This window comes from Pleurodeles waltl, chromosome 10 (assembly GCF_031143425.1).
Source record: "Pleurodeles waltl isolate 20211129_DDA chromosome 10, aPleWal1.hap1.20221129, whole genome shotgun sequence".
NCBI classification, from domain to species: domain Eukaryota; kingdom Metazoa; phylum Chordata; class Amphibia; order Caudata; family Salamandridae; genus Pleurodeles; species Pleurodeles waltl.
Window position 1 is genome coordinate 791,803,761 of NC_090449.1, and position 23,623 is coordinate 791,827,383.

At 43.9% G+C, this 23,623-nt stretch overlaps 2 protein-coding genes and 1 long non-coding RNA gene across 3 annotated transcripts in view; 1 reads left to right on the forward strand and 2 right to left on the reverse strand.

Annotated features, from left to right (window-relative positions):
- Positions 1–80: 80 nt before the first annotated feature.
- Positions 81–9,637, reverse strand: HOXA7 (homeobox A7). Its single transcript, XM_069211434.1, has 2 exons — positions 7,538–9,637; positions 81–1,963 (listed from the first exon to the last, which is right to left on the reverse strand). The coding sequence occupies exons 1-2, from the start codon at positions 7,920–7,922 to the stop codon at positions 1,659–1,661; spliced, it is 690 nt and encodes a 229-aa protein (XP_069067535.1). The 5' UTR covers positions 7,923–9,637; the 3' UTR covers positions 81–1,658.
- Positions 9,638–11,140: 1,503 nt separating this feature from the next.
- Positions 11,141–23,623, reverse strand: part of HOXA9 (homeobox A9) — a 49,323-nt gene continuing 36,840 nt past the window's right edge. The window contains exons 2-3 of the mRNA XM_069211439.1: positions 17,149–20,229; positions 11,141–15,444 (exon numbers count right to left, since the gene is read on the reverse strand). Of these exons, the coding sequence (XP_069067540.1) occupies positions 15,206–15,444; positions 17,149–17,716 (807 nt within the window). The 5' untranslated portion in view covers positions 17,717–20,229 and the 3' untranslated portion in view covers positions 11,141–15,205. The remainder of the gene's footprint in view (positions 15,445–17,148; positions 20,230–23,623) is intronic.
- The window catches only part of LOC138261893 (uncharacterized), a 38,508-nt gene continuing 38,205 nt past the window's right edge, over positions 23,321–23,623 (forward strand). The window contains exon 1 of the long non-coding RNA XR_011199172.1: positions 23,321–23,619. This is a non-coding gene — a long non-coding RNA (uncharacterized lncRNA). The remainder of the gene's footprint in view (positions 23,620–23,623) is intronic.

A 23,623-nucleotide genomic window follows, 5' to 3' on the forward strand; every position in this document is an offset into this window, starting at 1 on the left:
TTTCTCACCGTTATTTGCATTAAGTCTGTGTCTAATGATTTAAGCACTACAGTACAAATAATAATGACAACAATGCCATGTTTCGACCCACAAGCATTTTTTATTTGCTGCGCGACATAAAACACATGAAGACAAGTGAAACTAAAGAGGTATATTTTCATACATACATCTTTCCAGTACAAACACAACATGATCTATAAGTTCACAATAAAAAAATAATAATACAGGCGGTATAACTCACAATTTGTGACAATGCAGTCAGAGCTGTACGGCGGTTTTTAAAAATAGTCAATAATATTACTTCATGCCAGCAAATTACAATGTCAACTACATACACGCAAACACAACTGAGTACATCTGTTTTGATCGCAGAATGATGCAAAAATGAAAGAAAAATGGGAAGTCTAGCATTTTAATGTAAAGTATGTTTTGTTGTAATGAACGTCACATAACAGCCATGCTAGGCACGTAATCATACTGAGAGCTGTGATCTTGGAAATTGATAACTAATACCGGAATTTTATTTATTAAGACTTTTATGTGTACACTAACAATGTTCCAAATCGAAAGGTTAGCGAATTTAACAATTAAGTAAAAGCAACACGTAAAAAGCGCTTCTTAAGATATACAGCTAAGAGAATCAATTTTAGGCGCTGGAAGGGGAAACATGACACGCAACTTTTTATTTATTTTTTCCGGACAATGTATGTTATTTAATAATTTTACAAGAATTAGTCATGGTTTAGGCCACGGCTGCGAAGTTTTCTAGATTCTAGCACACATATATACACAAACTCTACATTTTGATACCGCATTAAATTCCCTGGATTCATAAAATGCCGTTTATGAAAAAAGGTAGGTAGGCGCTGCAGGGCTTTAGGTAGTCTAAGCGGTAGGTAGTACAAGTCATTGCACTATGTAGTGGTCACGTGCGACTTATTCTTTGTACAAACAACATTTTTACCGCAGCTGTGCAATTACGTTTCCTTCAGTATGTTAACACAACAAAAAGACGAACAAACAGAAATATAAGATTTTTCTAAAAATTAGGTAGTATCGTGAATGTGCCTAATGCACTTTACCTGGACAATAGGAGTCACACTGTTTGAGATAGGTAGTTCGAAGTGGAAAATATTTTTTTTCGTGTGCAATTAACAGTTGTGTTGTATTTACAACATAACGGAGGAAACAGCAGTCTGAAAGAATATATGGTGGTGTGGGGACAGAGGAGGGGTTTTATGAGGAGGCGAAGCTTTGGCAACGCAGCTACGTGTTCGTTTCATATTACACATGTTGTACATGGAAATTAGTGCGTTTCTCACTTTCCTCCTCCAGAGCAATTCAGCCCCTTTAGGATGTTGGATTTTAACCGAACAAGTGCCCCTTGGAAAAAAAAGAACAAGGATCCAAATTCTTTCCTCTAGCACCAACGCAACTAACAATCTTGTTTTTTTTCACAGTAAGGATTGACATAAAAGGGTATTTTTATGATTATATCAGTAACACTTCGGGGGGATGTACGATTTAGCCAACACATTTACATATTAAGAGTTCTGAAAATAAAATGGTTCCTTGGTTCTGCTAAAACTAAAACCGTCTTTGCCAGCACTAAAATTGGCGGTAATTGGGCCGCCTTCAAAGGGCCCCAAACTGCGCCTTCAGGCCGCAGCGTCTTCCTCGTCGTCCTCCTCTTCCTCATCGTCCCCCTTCTGCTCTGAGGCCGAGGGGGCCGGGGGGCCGGGGGCGTCCCCGGGGGGGCCGTCGGCCTGGTCCTTGTGTTCTTTCTTCCATTTCATGCGCCGGTTCTGGAACCAGATTTTGATCTGTCTCTCGGAGAGGCAGAGGGCGTGCGCAATCTCGATCCTCCGCCGGCGGGTCAGGTATCTGTTGAAGTGGAACTCCTTCTCCAGCTCCAGGGTCTGGTAGCGGGTGTAGGTCTGGCGGCCACGCTTCCGATCCGCGCCTGGAGGACCGAGGGAAAGCAGAGGTTAGTTTACCTTCCGAGCAGAGGCCTGGTCCAGACCAGCAGATGACCGGACCTTCCAACAGGCCTCCGGAGCACAGCTCCATAACATGCACACGATGCAATATTTGGGGGACCAGAAAAAGAGATGTGTTTCCCCACAGTTGCCCATGCACATCGCGCCATCGGAAACCAAGCGTTACCTCAAATAATCCAGGCAACACCAACAACCATCTGACTTTAAACATTAACTCAAATACACTCACGGCCATCTAAAGCCAAGCATTACAATCAAATATAATCACAGCCATTGGAAATCAAGCATTACCTCAGATGACTGGGGCAACACTCTGGCCATCAGAACCCATGCATGACCTCAAAGAAACCACGCAACACCCACAACCGTCCGACATCACTTCAAATACACACAGGGTACTCAAAAAACAAACATTTCCTCGGATACGCTGAAGGTCATTGGAAACCAAGCATTACCTCAAATACACTCGCGGCAATCAGTAACCAAGCATTGCCTCGAACACACTCCGGGTAATCAGAAGCCAAGCATTACCTAGAGTACACACACAGCCATCAGAAAGCAAGCATTACCTTAAACACATTAAGAGCCTTCAGAAGCCAGACCTTACCTCAAACACACTGACCCGTCGTCAGAAGCCAAGCATTACATTACCTCAAACGCACTTGCGGCCATCAGAAACCAGGCATTGCCTCAAAAACACTCACAGGAGTCAGATGCCGAGCATTATCGCAAATAAACCACGCAACACTCACAACCATCTGACATTAAACATTACCTCATGACAATCAGAATCCAAGCATTGCCTCAACCACATTCACCGCCATCAGAAGCGAAGCATTGCGTCAAATACCCTCACAGACACCAGAAACCAAGCATTACCTCAAATACACTGACGGCCATCAGAAGCCAAGCACTGTCTCAAATACACTCACAGCCATCAGAAACAAAGCATTAACTCAAATACACTCACGGCCATCAAAAAAACCAAGCATTCACACAAATACACTCACGGTCATTAGAAACCAATCATTAACTCCACTCACGGCTATCAGAAACTAAGCATTAAGTCAAATACACTCACGGCCATCAAAAACCAAGCATTAACTCAAATAAACTCACGACCATCAAAAACCAAGCATTAACTCAAATACACTCACAGCTATCAGAAACCAAGTATTAAGTCAAATACACCCACGGCCATCAGAATCCATGCATTAACTCAAATAAACTCACAACCATCAGAAACCAAACATTAACTCAAATACACTCATGGCCATCAGAAGCCAAGCACTACCTCAAATGACTAACGCAACACTCTGGCGACCAGAGCCTATGCATTATCTCAAATAAGCCAACTACATGCACTGCCATAAAAAAAAAACAGTGCCCTAAATAAGCTGCGCAACATGTCAAGGTCATCAGAATCTTACCATTACCTTCAATGAGCCACTGTACACACACACCCAACCACCAGGCACTAAGCAATACCACAACCGAAACCACAACATCCATGGCAGTCACAGATTAATCATTACCTCCGTTTTGCCTTGCAACACCCAGGACCATCCGGAACCAAGCATTACCTCCAATAAACCAACAACAGTCACGGCCACCAGAGAGTAAGCATGACCACCAGAAAGCCATTGGACACTCGCTGCCTTCACAAACTAATGATACACCCAATAAGCCACAGCACTGACTGTCTTCAAACCATAACCATTACTCCAATACGCCCCTCAACACTCATCCCATCACACTGTAAGCACCGCATCCAGTAAGCAACAGGACATTAACAGAAACCAAGCATTGCCTCCAATAAGCCAAGCAACACTATATAGCACGCTAGCCACCAGCAGACAAGCCACGTTTCCTATACCACTCAACAAGCATAACCTCCACTGTAAAATAAGCAGTCTTCAAATAATCTTTGCATCACTAAAACAGGCCATACACCCAGAAAAGAGGTCCATTTCCAATAACACTGCACACGCCGTGGCCCTAAGAAATGATGCTTTATGTCAGATGTTTGCAGCACCCCGAAGACTGCCCCCACCACAAACGGAACAGTCACCCTCTCTCATAGTTCATGGTCGCCCGAAAATAAATATTACCACAAATCGTGCATGAAACACAATAGCCATGTCCTGAACACCAGAAAGAACTACTTTCCATACAATACAATCCCCACGGCCACCAGAAAGTATGCATTGCCTCAGAAAGTATGTGGGACACAATGAAGCACGGCCGACTACCAGCAGAAGGGAGCATTGCTCAAACAATCACTGGCCACCAAAACAATGTACATTAGTCCACACAATCCGTGCAACACAATAAATCTGACCACCCGCAGGCCAGCCATATTCCCAACAACATTCTACCTGCTTAACAGTTACAAGACACCACACCTTGTCTGTAAAAGTAATCTGTGCCACATCCTAAACCATGCACGCCCTTACCACCAGCTGAAGAGCCACAACCCCATACACTTCAGAGTCACCAAAAAAACAGATAGACTACTATCTCGAGTAATCAATGCAACAAAACAAAGGATCCTTCACAACCAGGAGGAAGGACACATTTCACATTTCAACGCCACCAGAAGCCACAGATAGCTCCAATAAGCTATACAGCACCCAAAAACATGCCTGACCACCTAGATGCGGGACATTTGATGCAGCACACATCACAGCCGCCAGAACCTACACATTGCACGAAACAATATATGCTACACAATAACAGATAGCCTCGCCACCGAGAGACAAATAGACGTTTCACAAAACTGCACATGTATCAGCCACTATATACTATACATGTTTTCAAATAATTTACACAATTTAATAAATAAAAAGCCCCACGGCCCGCAGACTAGCCACATTCTCCGCAACATTCCGCAAACCTCAAAGCCACCCGAACCTATAGATACCAAAAACAGTTTATGCAACGCATTAAGGTAAAACTCACCACACCGTAATCGTGCAAGCCCAAAACATTAATCTTCACACCCATTATAACGGGAAAGCCCACAGCAGAGCTCATGCAAATAAGCAGCAAATTATAAAGTGCATGGTAGAGTTAAGCCCACCATGAGCCCCATAACAGCACATCACTGGGCCACCTGAAAAATAAATATGCTATCGTAGTGCACACATCAATTAGTCACCTGAAAACGTGCATAACTGACCATACAGTATACGGTACAGCCGCAGGGGGTGTATATTCACTTCACTGTGATAATGTACATACATTGTAGCTCCATTAAATAATTCATGTTTCCCGCTAATGTGCACACGCACATAAACAAAGACCACTAAATACATAGTACCCACATTAGGCAAAACTCCTCCTTAAAATGCTATCTTCGGAATACTCTACGCATCCCACAGCCCCCTGGAAAGACATTACTCCTTAGGATAAAGTATGCATCAGACAGGCCAGTAAAATATTCATCAAACGTGACAGTATACTCCTTCAGACCCACACACACACACACACACACACACTGGTATGTAGTCATCTGATAATCTCAACGTGATTGTTTGCGCCAAACACCCTTGTGGAAAACACTTCCTCATAACAATACACACACACGGGCACATACAACTCAACTATATAATATGTGCCATACACTCCTGTAAAAACAATTCCCCATTCGAACACACACATCAGAAGACCCCTAAAATACACATAAACCGATCCCTAGTATATGCTGCATTTTGAAGCTGCTCGGGTACGTTCCCCGTGATAATGCACACAATTAACAGCCCTCGAGAATGTGTGAAAATATGTGATAATATACCCAAAATCGAGGCCCGTAAAACACAGCATTACCTGTGAAAATGTGAGGATATACTTTTGGAAATGTGCAACCCTCATCATACCCTGCACTCCCCACAGGCCCTTAAAATGTGAGGTGCTTCGGTGCACTCCATTCATAGCACACAAAAGACACAATATGCACACTGGAACCGAATTTAGTAATTCCCCGTAAGAATGCACGGCATCGCCCCTGGAAATATGCATTCTCATAGTAATGTAAACAACCCATATCTTTAGAAAACATACTCAAATTAATAACTTACCTATACACACTCAAGCGCTACAAATCCCTAAATGGCTGATACCCTACGCAACAATGAACTTCTTTTACATGTGCATATTTTAACTAAGAAAATGTATGTAGCCTAATAATTGCATCACACGTGCGTACGAAAATCTGCACACGTCATGATTATTTCGTACACTACATGCAGAATACTTAAATTAGGACCTCCGGTGAAAACGCACCCATCACACACCTCCTTTTAAAATATAATTACATACTTTTGACAATGTACACACTGAACGGATCGGATCCTATGTACACAGATAACCACACCCCATCAAAATAAAAAATAAAACAGACAAGCACACTTCGCAGCCACAAAAAAGTAAATACCACACGTTCATAAAAATCGACCATCAAACTATGCAAACGCAAACACACACGTCACACAAGCACTATGAAACTGTGCGACTCCCCTTACACTTTACACAACACAGAGCCCTGTCGGAAGAGGGATTCCCCCTTGAAGTAGATGTTTACACACAGCCTAGACAAAATATCACCCTGCGTAACCTGTACACAGCACACCTCCATGGAGGACGGGTTGTGCGGGATTCCAGATGCAAAATACGACTCCCAATGTTGAACAGCGTTTATCTTCATGGGTAAACACCATCTGAACATTATTGTATATAAAATAGGGGCTACTGGGCGTCTCGCTCAAACACGAGGTTGCCTCTTACCTTGACTTTTTAGAATTAGAAATTCAGGGAGCGTTTTCATAAAATTGAAAACACTAGGAGTTCCTCGTCTTTAGAATTATGGCAGACCTTCGATGAAAGTCACTAGTTGGCCTTTTTCGGAAAAAAATTGCGTCTATGTTTTTTGGTAGGCTGCAGGCTTTTGCCTTTATTTTTATTTCTTTTATTTTTACTTTAATTATCGATGTTTATATGCACTCCTACGTCATTCCCCGGTAGCTTACGTCCCTATTCCGATATAAATATCTTAGTTCCTTCTGTTTCCAATTCCAGCACTCTTTCTTTTCGGTTTCCATTTCCATCCTCCACTCTTTGAGTGTGCAGGCGCGCCTGTCACGGCGTCATTCTGCAGCTATGATAGCGCTGCGTGAACGCGATTCAATGTGCATATACAATGTGCATAAACAAAAAAACCTTGAAATTCCGGGGCAAGCGCAGATGCAATAGGAGAAGCCATTAATTGTGCAATAAAAACTTTTATGGCACTCATTTCCATACAATGCCACAGGCTTTGCAGGCAACGGCGCCTGGGCCATAATTAAAGCCATAAAGGCTGTCTTGACAGCGCACAAAGCAGGCACGCATACCGCATACACACACAGCACACACAAAGAGCAGACACTCGAAACAACACACAGGCAAGGCACATACAAAGTGAAGACATGCACACACGGCGCGTCACACAGACACATAGCGCGCGCGCGCGCGCAGAGGCACACACGGGGCCCCCTCACCTGAAGACCTCATCCAGGGGTAGATACGCAGGTTGCTGTCCGCCTGGAGGTGCAGGCCGCCGTCCTCGGGGGGCTCGCAGCCCGCTTTGCTCAGCTCGCCGCACAGCACCGGGACGCCCTGGTCAAAGCCGGAGCAGTGCAGGCTGTAGGCGTCGGAGCCCAGGCCGTATCCGGAGGAGGAGAAGGGGTGCTGGTAGAGGGAGCCGTTCACATTGTACAGGCTGCCCCCGGGGCCCGAGGGGAAGGCCCCGGCGCCCGGTCCGTAGCCGGCTCTCTGGGAGTTGGGCGCAAAGGAACACGAAGTGGCCTCGGCATTTTGGAAGAGCGCGGAAGCCCCCGCCGAATACTTGCTGAAAAGAGCGTTCACATAATACGAAGAACTCATATTTTTGACCTGTGATTTGTTGTTCGGTGGGCTCCAGTGTCGGTTTTACGAGGTAGCGTGATATATGATAACATTACACCCCTAGATTTACACCAAACCCCATTTTCTTTTGGACTGAGCTGCCTCCTGCACGTGACCAGCCCCATATGACCGCCTCGTCCAATCTGCTCCCACTTCACAGGTGGTGGAGCCGGGGCCGCCCGCCGCGCTGCGCTGCAGAGACAGCGCCACCGACTGCACACACAGCACTGCCAGGCCGCACTGCGCGCGGGCCCTGCTGCACGTGTGGCTCACGTGTCGCGCTAACATCTGCAACGTGGTGATCGTGTGCGCGTGTGCGTTGTTTGTGTGTGACTGTGTGTCTGAATCTGTAAGTGTGTGGTTTGTATGTGGGTGTGTGTATGTTTGCCCCGTTGGTGTGTATGTGTTGTTTACCTGCATGTGTGTGTGTTGTTTGACTACCTGTGTGTGTTTGGGTGTGTTGGTGTATATGTACGTGCGCTTGTGCGTGTTTGAGCGTGCGTCTGCCTGTGTGTGTGTCTATTTGTGCATGTGTGTGTGTGTGTCTGAAAATGTGTGTGTGTGCAAGGCCCCAGCAGACAACGTCGCGTGCGTTTTCATCTATTTCACAGCACAGCGTCTTCGAGGCATGGGAATGCATTGTAGGCCGACGTGTTGGCAAAGTGTTACATTTTTTACCTGAGTCCAAATTGCTTGCATTGCTTGACTCTTTGCCAGTAGCCCTCTGCCAAGCAGTAGAAAGAGAACTCGGGAATCTTCAAACATAATTAAGCACACGTCCGTGGCTGGCAGGGGAATCACGACAACAAACCCCGTTGATTTATTTTATTAGTGTTTACCATTAAAACAATATTCCAGGCAAATAAGTGCACACAACGTAAAAAAAATTACAGCGTCGTAAAAATAAGACAACGGACCAATATGTTGGGTGAATAGTAATAAGGACACCGCTGTATATATACATCGATCGTCAGCGTGTCAAAACAAAGGCCAGATTTCACGGCGTCACCACCAAAGCGAGGCCATCAGCACCACAGCCAAGTCCCTAAAATGCGTCTGAATAATTCTTACGGGATGCCGTGTCTTTCTATAAAGTACTATTACATACCACCTGAGAATATGGTTCGTGTAGGGGGTGTGTGTGTGTGGGAGAGAGCGAGAGAAAAGAGTGGCTGTGTATATGGACGTGTGTGTGTGAAAACATGTCTGTGTACAGGGCGTGTGTGTGTTTTTTATTTATAGGCCCAACTCAGTAATACCAGGAGACTGTTGTAGCCAAAACTCCGTATCTTATTCCCAAAAACCTATTTAGAGTTTTAGTTGTGTGTATCTTTAGTTCGTACTGCTTTACGCTGTTTATTTCCAGCCTTTTGTGTTTCTAATCGTTTGTAAATGTGAAAGATATTTGACTGGAAAAAATATTAGACACTCTCACTCAAATTCATAAACACGCATATGCAGATATAAATATGTCATCTAACCCTTAGGTGTTAATGACAAATGAAATAACCTTTAAGGAATTGTACAAGGGCACACTTTGACGTTTTAAAATCCGGTGCATGTTGCAAAATAAATTTTAAAAGTATGGGATGTGGGCCTGTTTAGGTCTCCTAAGCTGCTGCGAATTGTTCATTTCTTTTTTAATTTCTATCTTTCTCTGCAGGCCCGAGCTGCTTGCGTGCATTTGGGGACACACTGCCTTATTTTGTAAGCACACACCATGAACAAAATGCGAGGAAGGAAACGGAGCAGACGCTGCGCTGGGGAAGTCTTACCTCCTGTTCTTTGAATGCGTCGTAAAAGGGCTTTGCTCGGACACGCATCTCTGGCAAAGACAGCTTTTATTGCCCTGCTATATTGCACATCATAAACTCCGGGAACCACAATGGCGCACCGGAAACTCTGCCTTCAATTACGGGCCCGTTTCCTTCTCTTCAAACAGCTTCTCACGGCCGCTGATCCCTGTCGTGGACACATTTTAAGCCTCTTTTTAGGAGTTTAAACCTTCCAGTTCCTTTGTAGGTCTAAATCAACGCATCGCAGAGCGCACGGATCCACGTTCTTACATTTTTGCATTTTTTTTATTGCTTTTTGCAGATTTTTTTCGTGTAATTAATGGCTTTGTTTCACTCTTTTGTATATTATTTTGCTGTACTCTATCCTTATTCGACTGCGCCTTTATATTTTGAATCGGATTTGTGCAGAGTAATCTCCTTCGTGGCATCCGGATGTGTTCACACTCAATACATCTGTGCAAATACATGCTTACCAGAATCTCCAACCAGCGAACCTAGAAGAAGGGCCCTGCAATCGAACAGAAAAAAACGACTAAAAACAGGAAGACCTGGAAAGATCAAAGAGCCTGGAATGGTTACCGTTAGGCCAATAAATTTACCTCCTTCTGACAACACAACCAAAATGGCGGAAGAAAGATACCGAAACCAGAAATCGCGTCTAGACGTTGGCATGATTTCAGGGGAACTTGAAGTTACTTATGTGTGTGCACCGAATTTTACGTTTTAACACGTTTTCGGAAACCGATTGGCAAAGTGAGGAGGTGTGATTGCTTAAAGATCATTTCTTCATAAAATAAATAGCAACACAAAAGAGTAATGTGATTTAATTTGATTTTTATCGACGCTTTTAAATTACCCAGGTGTCAAATGCTGGACTCGTTATTTGAATTCGTAGGTGAGTTTCTCCATCTAAAACTAAAAAATATGTGTTTTTTTGTTTTTTTTTTAACAGGGGTGTTGCAATTTTCAATATGTGTTCATTGGCTCAATGTGTCAAAAACAAATTTCCACTTTTAATTCTAATGTGCAGCCAAGGGTTTAGACTACCACTATTCGCATGGACAATCTTTTGTGTTTTTTTTTAAACGTGCGGCATTTAAAGAACGTGGCAAATGTCTCTTTGTGCGGGAGCCTATTTGCAAATAGAAAGCAACTCCCTGGAAAATAAATATCTTTTAACAGCATTGTAAAATATAAAGAGTCGTGCCAGTGACGCGGGTAAATGTATACGAAAACATTTGTATTTGAATAAAATTTTGGCATGAAAACCCAGAAATACATTGTTCACATTTTGCAGAAATGCAAGGCGACTTCGAGCGATCTTGCGCTGACAATATTTGTATGACTTTTGCAGAAGACACTGTAGGAAATCTTTAAAAAAGGTTGAACGAAGAACGCGTGTTCACGGACACAGCACATTTATTAAACATGATTGCAGGTGTAGTAGTTGACATCGCCCTATCAGTTCACATACATGTTGAGTACGTTCACATTGCCATCTCGTGACAATTACATACATATCTTCCTTCAGCTAGGATTAAGACTCCTCGTGTTAAACTGTAATACCCATGCTTCAAAATGTTAAATAAAGACCGACACGCTCAGCGCTTTAAAGTTTACTACAATTTTTAGCACTGATTTGGGACCTTCTGTTTACAATTTCAACATCACATCGCAAATGGAGAAAACGCCTTACCAATTGTGAGCAGTTAAAACATCGCAAGGTTGTCACACTTTTTTAACGAACGTCCGGTGATTGGTAAAACAGATAAGTATATTTTTATCACCACGTTGCAAACATTATAAGCGAAAAAGAATCTTTATACAGACTATAGATCGGGTTGGCATTTTTTAGGAAAACATGTAATATTAACGTTGTACAATGCAATATTTGCTTGCGTGTATTTTATACTTATGTCGTGATTTCGGGGTCGTCACACAGTCCCGACAGTGGTCTGAATGTTTAATTGAATTTATACAAGACTTCATTCCGCGGACAAATCATTTGAGTTCAATCGATGCCACGATCACATATTAACAACCAGATGAGGGGTGTTGACAATTCATGTAAGATCTAACTTGTTTTGTTATAAAGTTGATAAATCGACCTGCTCAATACCCTAGAAACTAATCCGCATTTTAAAGTACGGATTTTTATTTAGAAAATTCAAAGGCCACCTCTATGAAAAATAAAAAATGAAGAGCAAAGTGGAATATGCTGAAATAAAATACATTGCAAATTAATATTCTCAAATAGGCTGTCAAATAGTTTGGGGGTGCAGGTCCTTAAAACATACCAACAAAGAATTGAAAATAAATTATTTTTTTGAAGTAGCAAATCGTTAAAACATATTTTGGATGGTGTCGAAAAACATTATTTAAAAAATAAACATCATAATGTCACCCATATGAAGAAACTTAACTTCCAGTGGTTCCGTATAATGTGGATACTTTGTAAACATGGTTGCTGGAACACAAAACGCAAACTTGGCACGAAAGAACATCACAATTCCACACGGGCAATGGTTCATTTTGTGTCTCTGCTTACTTATAGACAAATACTGTAGTACTGCCAATTTATCAGCGTTGCAAGTATTTTATGGAACATCCGGATGTGCCAGAAACACCACAAATCTCGCCTTAAAGAAAATCTCATTTGCTATCCACTGTTCCGGCTTGCTTAGGAAGACGACATTTTGGAGCCTCCATGTAACTAGTCTGCACTCCCGGTGCGATTCAAAATCAGATCCGTGGAATCTTACCGCCATCTGCTGTTCAGTCGCGGTAAATTCAGGCATGCTACATGCAGTAAACGCTTGGGAGCAGCTAAAGCGAGGACTTTGTGAATTTACTGCTAAATTAACACCAACACCAGGTTTCTTCGTACTGCTTCACCGAAGATTGCTACAGAAGATAAAGACTGAGCCCTTAGATGCTCCAGAAGATACAGAATTAGCTTCTAACTTGTATTTCAGGAAAACAGAGCCATAAAATAATCGATTTCCGCACAGGCTGAGGCAGCCAGACAAAACAACTGAGAGGGGCTTCTGTAGGAAAAAGTTAATTGCGACTGGACAGTTGTAAAGTCATTAAGAGGCGAATTCCAGACAGTTTGCAGACCGGTCATTTATTGCACACTCTCGGGCAAATTCTTTGAAGTATCCTCTGTCTACAACAAGAGAGGGCGTTCCTACATCCTGCAGCTCCGGAAAGAATAGCAATTACGTTTCTTTGCACGCCAAAACCGGTCCTTGTTTATTAAATATAAAACGTACACATCACACTGACCAGTAATTGCTAAAAAAAAGATATTACAACGAATCTTGCTGCACCGAAGAACATCTGCAAAGTTGTGCTGTTTCCTGCAAATCTGTCGGTTAGCCCCGCAGCCGTTTACACCCCATAAATTGTAAGAGCAGTAATCTTGTTTTATTGCACTATATGGCTCTGAGTTTCCTAACAACATCATCTGTCGGGACTTGCATGTAAAGTGAACCAACTTGTTTTCTCCACCTAACATTTGAAGCGTGGTATCCGTTCTATACATTTTCAAACACTTGCTAGACTTGAAGGGATATTTTGAACGCTTTGTCGAAGGAAAGGACGGCTCCCCGGGCTTCCAGAGGTCTACCCAAGGCTGAAATAATATTGGGGTAATTCATTGAGTTGTGTGTCTCATTTTCTCCTTGGTTTGCCCTTTCTGATATCTTCCTGATTTTATTATTTCCCGGGTCTCCCGTTTTTGCTGTGAGTACGCATTTAGCAACCATAATGCGAGCAAATACGATGTGTATTCTTAATGTTTGCAACGCTGCCTTTATGGGACTTTTGGCGATACAACTGTACACAGCGTATCTGGCTACACATTATGACAAATTGTGCTATTTAAGGTTCTTTTGAACACATTGTCAGGACGTTCCTGATCTGTAAATATACATCTGTAGTGCCTCGCATCTGCGTGCACAAGTATGGCAATGCCTTACATGTTTGGCATTTGGCCTAAATTAACATTTCCTAATATCGTAGGTTGAAATGTATTTTTCGGATCTAAATTAATTATTCTATTGTTACATTTTCATTAACCTTAAAACGTGTTTTACGCACATCTAATACTGGGACATATGACATTTGAGTAATTTAGACCCACATCATACATTCTAATTGTAGCTATAAGTATTTAAATCTTTTACTTTCCATTAATCGAGCGTTTTGTCCAAAACTGCAGCATCACGTGATTCGCAGACCGCTGTTCTTGAGACATTATTTTTCACATGCATAGTTCTTGAGTATTTTGAAAAGTGAAATATATGCAGAAATTCTAAACACTAGAGCCTTGGCTAAGGAATGAATTACCCTGAACGTGTTGGTTTACTGTGTCCCTGCAGGCTACCACATTTAAAGAAATGGCACAGAAATAGTTTAATCCCAGCTGCATCTGAGTAACTAAAAAAATCACCCAAAATAAAATAATATATTTTTATTTCTAAATATTTAAATAGATTCCAATATTACAATTTGGTCTACAGGCCATGAGGTAAATTACGTCAGCTTATACAGTGTACTTTTCTGTGTAACACAAGATTTCGGTTGTTAGAAATATACTATAAACAAATGTATGTTTCATAGCATATAATTTATTTCAATAGGTTAAACTTCATTACAACGAGCATCAAAGTATTTGTATAAGTCTCAACATAAACAATAGGTAGTTAACCTTAAGTTTCACATACGTATAGCTCCAAATGGTATTAACCGCCCAGTGATGCAAAACTAAGTTGAAGGTAATCAACTCATTCGTGTCCTTTCTCTAATATATAGATTATATATACAACTGACATAGACAGCATTATATCACTTGTGCAGACCACGTTATACTGCGTCAGAGATTTGCTTCGTACCTAGCGCGAAATTTGCGCCCATGCGCAATATAGCGCCAGGCGAAACCTGTCTTGGGAACGCATCCTTAAGCACTCTACCGAGCTATACTCTATGCAAATTGTTTTCGTATTTAACAACCTGAGTTCAAATCCATGTTCCGCTTACACAATCACAAACGTGCACAGCACCGGAGCACATACGACAAGTCACATACATGTTTACCACAACATAACACATTGTATTCAAGTATCTTACAGCAGACCTCGCTGCCAACAAATAGCAAATAAACAGAGATACATATATACATCTATGTATATATATTTATATGTAAAAACTAAACCATACAGTCCGAACGTAGTTGTGTGCATTCTGTAAAGGTAGTTTTTTGTGTGGGTGAGAACAGGTAGGTTTGTACCAGCCACCTGGCATCCAGCTTCCATAATGCCCTAGTGCTTTCCTGGTAGAAAATGAAACTATTACAGTACCTCGTGGCCGGCCCCGGTAACCCGAGCTCTGGCGCTACATGTACACAACGATACGAATGGGTCTGAGATAGTGAGACCTGGCGGTCGACACGTTTCCGCCACGTCACTCGTCCTTCGGCCGGTCTTTGTTGATTTTTTTCATCTTCATCCGACGGTTCTGAAACCATATCTTCACCTGCCTCTCCGTCAGGTTCAGCAGCCTGGCCACCTCGTACCTGCGGTCCCTGGTCAGGTACATGTTGAACAAAAACTCTTTCTCCAGCTCCAGCGTCTGGTGCTTGGTGTAAGGGCAGCGTTTTTTCCGTGTCGACCTCGCGTGCAACCAGTTGGCGGACGGGTTGTCTGAAAAAATAAAGATAGAAAAGGGATTAAGTGACTGAAAACGCAAACAATGCAGAACCACGTAGTGGTGCCTTAATAGCGACGCGGTACGGATGTAACTGCCAGGCTCCTAATGTTTAATAAAGCGAAATAAACCTAGCTGCCAAGGCGCAGGCCCGGTTTCACATGGCGGGGTCAAATAGACGTGCATGGGCAGTAAAAGGCCCAAGCCCCGCCTCCCCTGCCCTCTGTTATTTGTTTACAGAACTTGATTTTAAAGTAGACCTCTGTTCCCCTGAGCAGCACGGAGGGTGGACGTCACCTCGCAAAAATATTCACGAGGAGGTTAGAGTGAATCTAAAACAAAATGCTAACATTTCGAGGGGCGCTGGTGTGCTGTGATCCGGGCGGGAAGGCCAAGGGACACGAGTTATTTCGATGAAGAACTGGGCTGCAAGCAGTCGTGTTTGTGTTTGCATCGGTCCTCCAGTGTGGCCGTGTTCGTGCTCCTGTAACGCTGTCCAGGAGGTTAAATGTATAAGCACACATATAGTGTATGTGTGTGTAAAGTTGGTGGTGATGGTGAAAATCAATCAAAATACACGTGGTTTACACTGCAGTGTAGTGGTGCAGTGCCTCATGTCAGTGGTGAAAGAAGTGAATATATTTACATATATATATATATATATATATATATATATATATATACCACTATTTATCCTTGTGTGTTTTCGTGGTGTATCTGTTTATTATTAGAGAGAAAAATAAAAAAAGCGACAACATGCAGTTTTGGATTCAAACGTCTTTACACACAGAAAATATGAAAGCTTGAGCATTCGAACACAGAAAAGCCACAAAGCACATTTATGTACACATACAAGCTCGATAACATTTTCTAAGACACTTATGTATACGTGCACCATCCAGCTACATATAGAAGCATGCACAAATGAAAACGTATAAATATACACACACAAATCGCGCAGGCGAAGATATAGATATATACATACAACCACATCACGGCACACAATATTGGCATATCGGGGTTACAGACACGCAGGAGCACACGCTATTCTGTACATCCTCCCACACCCACCCACACAAGCAAACGTGTATATAAATACACAAACCTTTCACACACTCTCATGATGGGCACACACGGACCAGCACACTGAACTCTGTGTATTCGCGCATATCATTATGTGAACATGCATACTATTCTAGTCTGCATACACCTCTCAATAAACATACAAATAAGTATACACACGCTCGCGCACACTGTTTTCATATACCCAAAGATGCACACGCGCACGCGCGCAGACACGGACCCACACCGCAGCATGAGCCAAGGGACACAGTGTAACCTCTGTACCCACAAATATTTTTCAGCCCAGGGTCTGCAAGAGATGATCCTGACAAGGTCATGTGTGTGAATCAATGAATGCCTAGGACACAGTGTGGAACCTCCGATAACCGCCCTGTGGCAACGAATGGTGCGGATGCCAACACACGAGGCACATATTTATTGTGGCGAGATAAGAACCTACGTCGCCTTTAGTACGATAATATGTAACCTTCGTCTGGGATGACATTTTTATCTGAGTTTAAACATGAATGAATTAGGCAGGATCAGGTTTCTTTTTTAGCAAGCCTTGCAGTGCCCAGCCACTTTCCATGCATGGAGCTAAAAGTGTGGCCCCTCCAGCCGCGGGGGTGTGCACTTACTCGGGTCGGTGGGGGGCTTGTCCCCGCTGGCCTCGCTCTCCACAGTGGTCTCCGGGAAAGCCCCCTCGCTGCCCGGCTTGTCGGGGGGAGAAGAGCCGTAGTCGGACAGGGAGAGCGTGTGGCTGTCAAACGTGGTGCCCTCCCCCGGGCGAGTGCCGGCCAGGGGCTCGTGCTTGATGCCGTAGTGCCTGGCGGGGGGCAGCCCCGGGAAGGAGAGGGCCCCGGGCACGGGCTCCAGCCAGGAGCGCATGTACCTGCCGGCCTCGGGCGCCCCCGGGGCCTGGGGGTGCCCGTAGGGGTGGTGGTGATGGTGGTGGTGGTAGCCAGCGCCGGCCGGGGGGTGCACCGGGCTCCAGGAGCTGCTGAAGACGGGGCCCTTGGACTGGAAGCTGCACGGGGTGAAGTCCGGGTGGTCCCCCACGCCCGGCTGCCTGCCCGGCGGAGCCAGGGGACCCGAGGAGGCGGCGGCGGCGGCGGCTGCTGCATACCTCGACTGCACCAGCTCCTCGCTGTCGTGCAGGAGGAAGGAGTCCACGTAGTAATTGCTGAGAGTCCCCGAGGTCGACATGGCCCCTCGCGCGCGCAGAGCGGGACCTCCAGGAAAAAATATGAAACTGCAGATTTCATGTAACAACTTGGACCTGGCGAGAAGTACAGTCACCTAATAAGTTGGAGGCAGCGCGCGCGCCCATTGGCCGCCGGCGGTCACGTGACGGCAGCAGCAGAACAATAACGTATAAATCAGTCCGCAGTCTATTAATGGGTCAGTGTTTTCCAGCCATAATTTTTTATAGCGAAGCCATATGTTTTTTTATATGCAAAAGGGGATAGCTGGGTTATACGGCAAAGTTTGTTTTAATTGTGGCCAGCCGAGATTAAAAGATCACATCCACCGCGGCTACCCTTTTCCGAGCGGACTATTTTATATCATAATTAATCACAGCATCACACAGCCCCTGTTCCAAGAGGGAAGCCCGCGATCGGAGACCTCGGCATAAAATTATGCAATAATTGAGGTTGTAAAAAAAGGCAAAATAGCACTCGAGCTATAGTATAGTGTGTTTAAATATATATTTATGACATTTCGACAGGAGTTACTGTTTCTGAGACTACGGGGTTTCCCACACAGCGCAGCCAGCGAGCACATTTTTAATTCGCCTCGCTGTGCTGCTCGGCAGTAAAAAACGCCGTCTTGGTAATCTTAAAACCTCCTATTGTCTTAGTTCCCGGTCCCGTGTAAACAACATCGATGCCCGACCTGGGCCCACAGGGGCTGGCAAAGGGGGCCTGACGCCCTCCCTCTAACGCCCTGGTTTCCAAAATTGTGCTGCAATATTGGCGCACGACTGGTGATATTCAAAACCAGTAGCGTGGGAACCCTGAACCCTGCCTGACTATATATCTGCTCGCCACGGAGAAAGGGATTTTCAGACGATGGCAGAGGGGCACCGTGAACGTGCCCTGCTTCTGCAAATGTATAGCCACCGATCCCCCCCACACTGCGGGCATCCTTGGATGCGTGAGTGTGCCTGTGTCTCTATGTGGATTTGAGTCTGTGTGTGTGTAGGGGGGTATCTATTTGGGACTGTGTGTCTCTGTACGTGTGTACACATACAATCTTCCTGAAGATTCAGAACACAAAAGACAGATTCAAACTATGGGGGTGGGGGATGAGGGTTAGTGCTTCCCTATGTTGAGTGGGTCGATTGGTACAATAACACACTTTTGCAAAATGGTACATAAAAAATAAGGACCACGTATTAGCGACAACATTAAGATGCATCGTTTTACTCGAATAATATCCCTGCCACTAAAAAATGCACATATTCCAGGCTATTTTCAAATATGCTGGCCAGGTTGAATATAGCACATACCACCCATAGGCAAGGAAGACTGAAAAAGGTCATTTTTAAAAGGACCACTGTGTACTTTTTTTTAGATTTCAGGTTGTTGATCGTGCCGAGGGACACAAACCGGGCTCCTGTGAATGGAGGTGGGGAGAAGGGCGCTGGTCCTGGAGGGAAACTAGAAAGAGGGTGACGACCGCGAAAGGGACGGGTGGAACTGGGCGAGCGCCCACTGGCAGGCCCTTCACAGAACCAACCCAGTGATTGCATTTTCATAGTGAATTCTTTTGTGTCACGTCGGAATCTCGCTGTGTATTAACATGTGTGCCCCAAAACACATTGTATGTTTTCTCAGGTAGCTTAGCAACAAAGCAGAGATGTGTTTGCACAGTGTGTCGGGAGCCTGATTACATTCGTGCAAGGCGGAGGTTTATAGTCCCTCGGCCCAAAAGAGGAGTGAGAAGGCTAGATTTAAATCGGTGGGTGAAAACAACACGATTATACTGCGGCTTCTGTATGAAAACACACCCGTGCCTCACAGCCCCCTCAAGACATACCTGCAGCTATGTGATTCGACAATATATTCATTTACAGCTTGGAATACACGTTTTCCACGTTGGATATTTGCATAATCAGAACCGTTTAATTCGGTGTGTGTCTCTGTGTTTTCGAGTACTACATAATTTCTGCTGAAATTCTAGTGCACTCTAAACTGGTTAGTTTGGGCAAATCAAAACACATTTCAAACTAAAAAAAAAAGCTAACATATTATTTCGAGTTGGTGATGTGAGCTGAATTGCCTCTGCAAAAGCGGGTTCACTTCTCGTGCTCTTCAGCCCTAAAACTGAAAGGAAGGGCTTTGTCCGGACTGTGTTGTAAAATACCACGGGCACTTTGGAAACGTGCACCGGAAATACGCAGTTATAAATTAATATTGCCCCGGATGTTTTGACGATTGCCGCTCCTTTTACCATTCCTCCTCCAGCCTGGGTTTATGACGCTGTCACAGTAAAACTCTGCCCGCTTTCCTGGCCGATAACTTGTCTGTTACATTTACAACGTGAACGCAGACGACAAACACGTTTTCAATTTTAATGCTATGTGTAACATAATCGTTTCATGGTGCTTAGAGTTAGAGGTGGCCTCAGTTCAGACTTTTTGCACAGCTCCCAATTTTCATCAATATTTGAATGTACGAAAAATGAAATCTGTTGTGTTAAAGGAAGTTTGCCACCTAGGAAAGGAGCAGAAATTAGAACATTTAATAAATAAAGAGTATTATGGGCAAAAAATGAAAGAAGTACCTGTTATTGGCAAAACTGGCAGTGACAGTAGCTTATTTATGTAAAACTGTTAATATATTAAAAATGCGCAGCGCCAGAAAGCAGAATGAACTGATAAACATTGACATACAACACACGCTTACACAAGCAATCAGGCTATGTTTAAATCTACATTTATATCTATGTCTATATAAATATATATATATAGATAGATAGATAAACAAATCTGTAAAAATACAAACAGGATACACTTTTTTAAATTAATTTATTAAATTACAAATTGGTGGAAGGTCTTGTCACAAGTTGTAATATTTGCAGAGCTGCACACATGCGTTGTGTGAAATTATGAATTTATGCATGTGCGTTTTTTAATGAATTTATGTATCTCATAATCACAAATAGATATCCGTAGCAAATGCACCCGCACACACATGCACGAGCGTGCGTGCACACATCCACAAGTGATATTCCAGTTTGTCACAGGATCATTTAGGGGACCATGAGCCAATCTGCAACATTTTAAAAGTGATTCCTACTCCTTACTGCTCAGATTTCTCTTGTGTTTGTTAACACTTAACATACATTGGTAGACCACTAATTGATACACGCATGTGTGTGTGTCTAAACCGAACGCCAGAAGAGGGGCTCGACTGGTAATATTTTACCAATAATGTTAATTATATATGTTCATATTTTGACCCGAAATCTATATATAAAATAGAACTCCTCAATCTCCCTCGCCTAGTGGGCATAATAGGAAAATAAACTCAAAGTTGTTTTACAGTATGCGCTTGACGCCTCTTAAATAACAGGTATGTTCACCAAAGAGACTATTTTATTTACACGCTAATTATGCAGCGAGAACAAGCCTTTTATGCAACATATTTAATTGAAGCCTGCGGGGCCCTCCATTACTAATCGGATCAAAAAGAGGGCGGATCATAAATATTGCCCGCCTGATCATGGCCTCCACCAGACATCCACGCAGGCGTTGAAGGCCCCATCTATACGTCTACAGCAGGTTTCAGTCCCATAGAACTGTGGTGCCAAGATGGCCGCGCATGGCCACAGCAGGCGTATGGCTGAAGGAGAACATACATGGACATGAACGGGCCCAGCACACTAGACATTGAGCGCTTTTACATAGGTAAACAAGCTTTTATTTACATTGAAATGTAAACGGAAAAATAAACGGGGGCCAGCGTTTGAAATATTTGAAAGGGGCGTCCAATGGAAAGAAGTAGAAAATGATAAATAAATAGGAGTTCGTTTTTTAGTCACCAGGTTTTCAGGAAGGCCTTAAGTGGGCCATAAAGACCGGGCAGGGCGTGGGTTTGGAGCCTGGCGCTGGCAGCAGTAGACAGGCCCCGGCTCCTTCGCCTGGGCTCTGCCAGGCCTCCCTTGTTTGTTCAGCTTCAAGGAATGTCTGGCCCCAGTCTCCCAATAATGATCGTAACCGAGAGCTTGTGCGGCTAAACCCGCCGCACACAGCCGCGTGCGCAACCCAGGCCCTTCTTTCTAGCACAGGGGCTGGGATTGAAAACATGCATTTTCAAATCAATTATTACCATGTACGCACTAGTACCCACGTTGTGAGCCCTGCATGTTTTACTTCAAGGTATGTTTTCATTTGGTCTTGGCCCCACCCTCTACTCATTTTCTGCAGTTAAGCCTTTTTTTGAGTGCGTTTTGTACCGAATATGATGGCACGCCACTGTGCCATATTTGTTCCTGTGTTTGTCAACGTGTTTTCATACAATGGCACAAAAACTAGAGTCAGTCATTAGAAATTATATCACCTATCAGGAAGAGAACGCACTTTCATTTTTTTTTTATTTTTGGAGCGAGTGTTACATGCCTTTATTCAAGAACATTAAGTCACATAAGCAGGGGAAAACGTATTTTCTAACACTGACAATGTTGCACAAATTTGAAAAAACTGTAAGAGAAAAAAGTCAACTTTCTAAAGCATTAAACACACTCAACGGTGGTGTGAATGGCAGTCAAGGCCTGGCACTTGAGACAATGAGTGCCGCGCATAGTTTTGTCGCTGTTGCCCACCTCACCCTTCGTTAAAGCACTGGACACACTCCATTTGCTCCGGGCGCAGCGCCGAAGCCGCACTCGTCTTCCGGGACGCGCAGACGGCAGGCCGTACCTGCAGGGCGACGAACTGAACTGGAGTAATCAAGGAAGTTTCGTGTTGCAGAGAGAACGATGGTGCCCCAACAACATGAAACTACCTAAACCACAAAACAGTTTCCACAGTGGCCCGCATTCTTCGCATGTCAAAAGAAGAGAAAACGTCCACAGAAGAATAAAAACAAACAAAAAAGTATTTCTTCCATTTTTACACCAAACATTCCAAACGGGGACGCGGAGACCTTCTCTGGCCTACCCTATCCCAGGAGTCAAAATACATTTGAAGAAAAGACAAGCACTGACAAACATCAACAATACACAAACATTAAAACAGTAAAACGTTTCTGCAAGCCATCTATTTGCAAAAGATCATTAGTCCGAGTGAGAGGTCTGCATGTGGTATTCTGAGGAAAAACCCCGCCTTGCGTAATGTACATTTGCGTTTCCATCCCCACAGGTAGATCAGAAGAGATTGAACCTGCACCGGAAGCTTACAAACGTACACAAAATACAACAACTGACCGCCGACTACGGCCAGCACCAGATAAAAACAGAAGCCACGGAAAATATAGTTATATTCAATGAAAATCTGCACAGAAAAAGAATAGCTGTGATTTCAAAGGCACGGGCTGGCCTACAGCGAGGGCCAATGCCAGGTTCCGCGCGCTCACCTTTCGGATTTCCTCTGGGGTCTCCTCAGACAATGTGCAGGACTTCTCCCCCCACTGGCCTTGTAAGAGAGGGATCCGATTGCAAGAAAAATAGTCCAGACGTCCACTTCCCATAGGCAAGAAAATGTCAGTGAGCTTCCTCTGGCTAGGCAGTCCCCCTCTGAACTGAACCCTCCCGTCCGAGACAGGAGGAATCGAGATATACTAGCAGGCCATAAAAACTGAACAAAAAGCCGACAAACCTAACAGCACCACTGCTATATGGCCCAGACACATTACGACCGTCTAGGTAATATTTAAATAAGTGTCCTAAAGTAATTGCAGGAGGGGCCCGGGCCACTATTCCTGTTGTAAAAGTTCCCGAAGGGCGTAAGGACGAACCTGAGGGTAGGCAGCCACAAAAAAACAGGAGGTGAAATTAAAGGAATTCTTTCATGTCCTCCACTCTTCCCGGCGCTCATAAAACGACGCATTTTTACCCTCGGCAGCAGAGCCGAGCGGGCTCCTCGGGCCCTCCCCTGCTGCAAGGTAA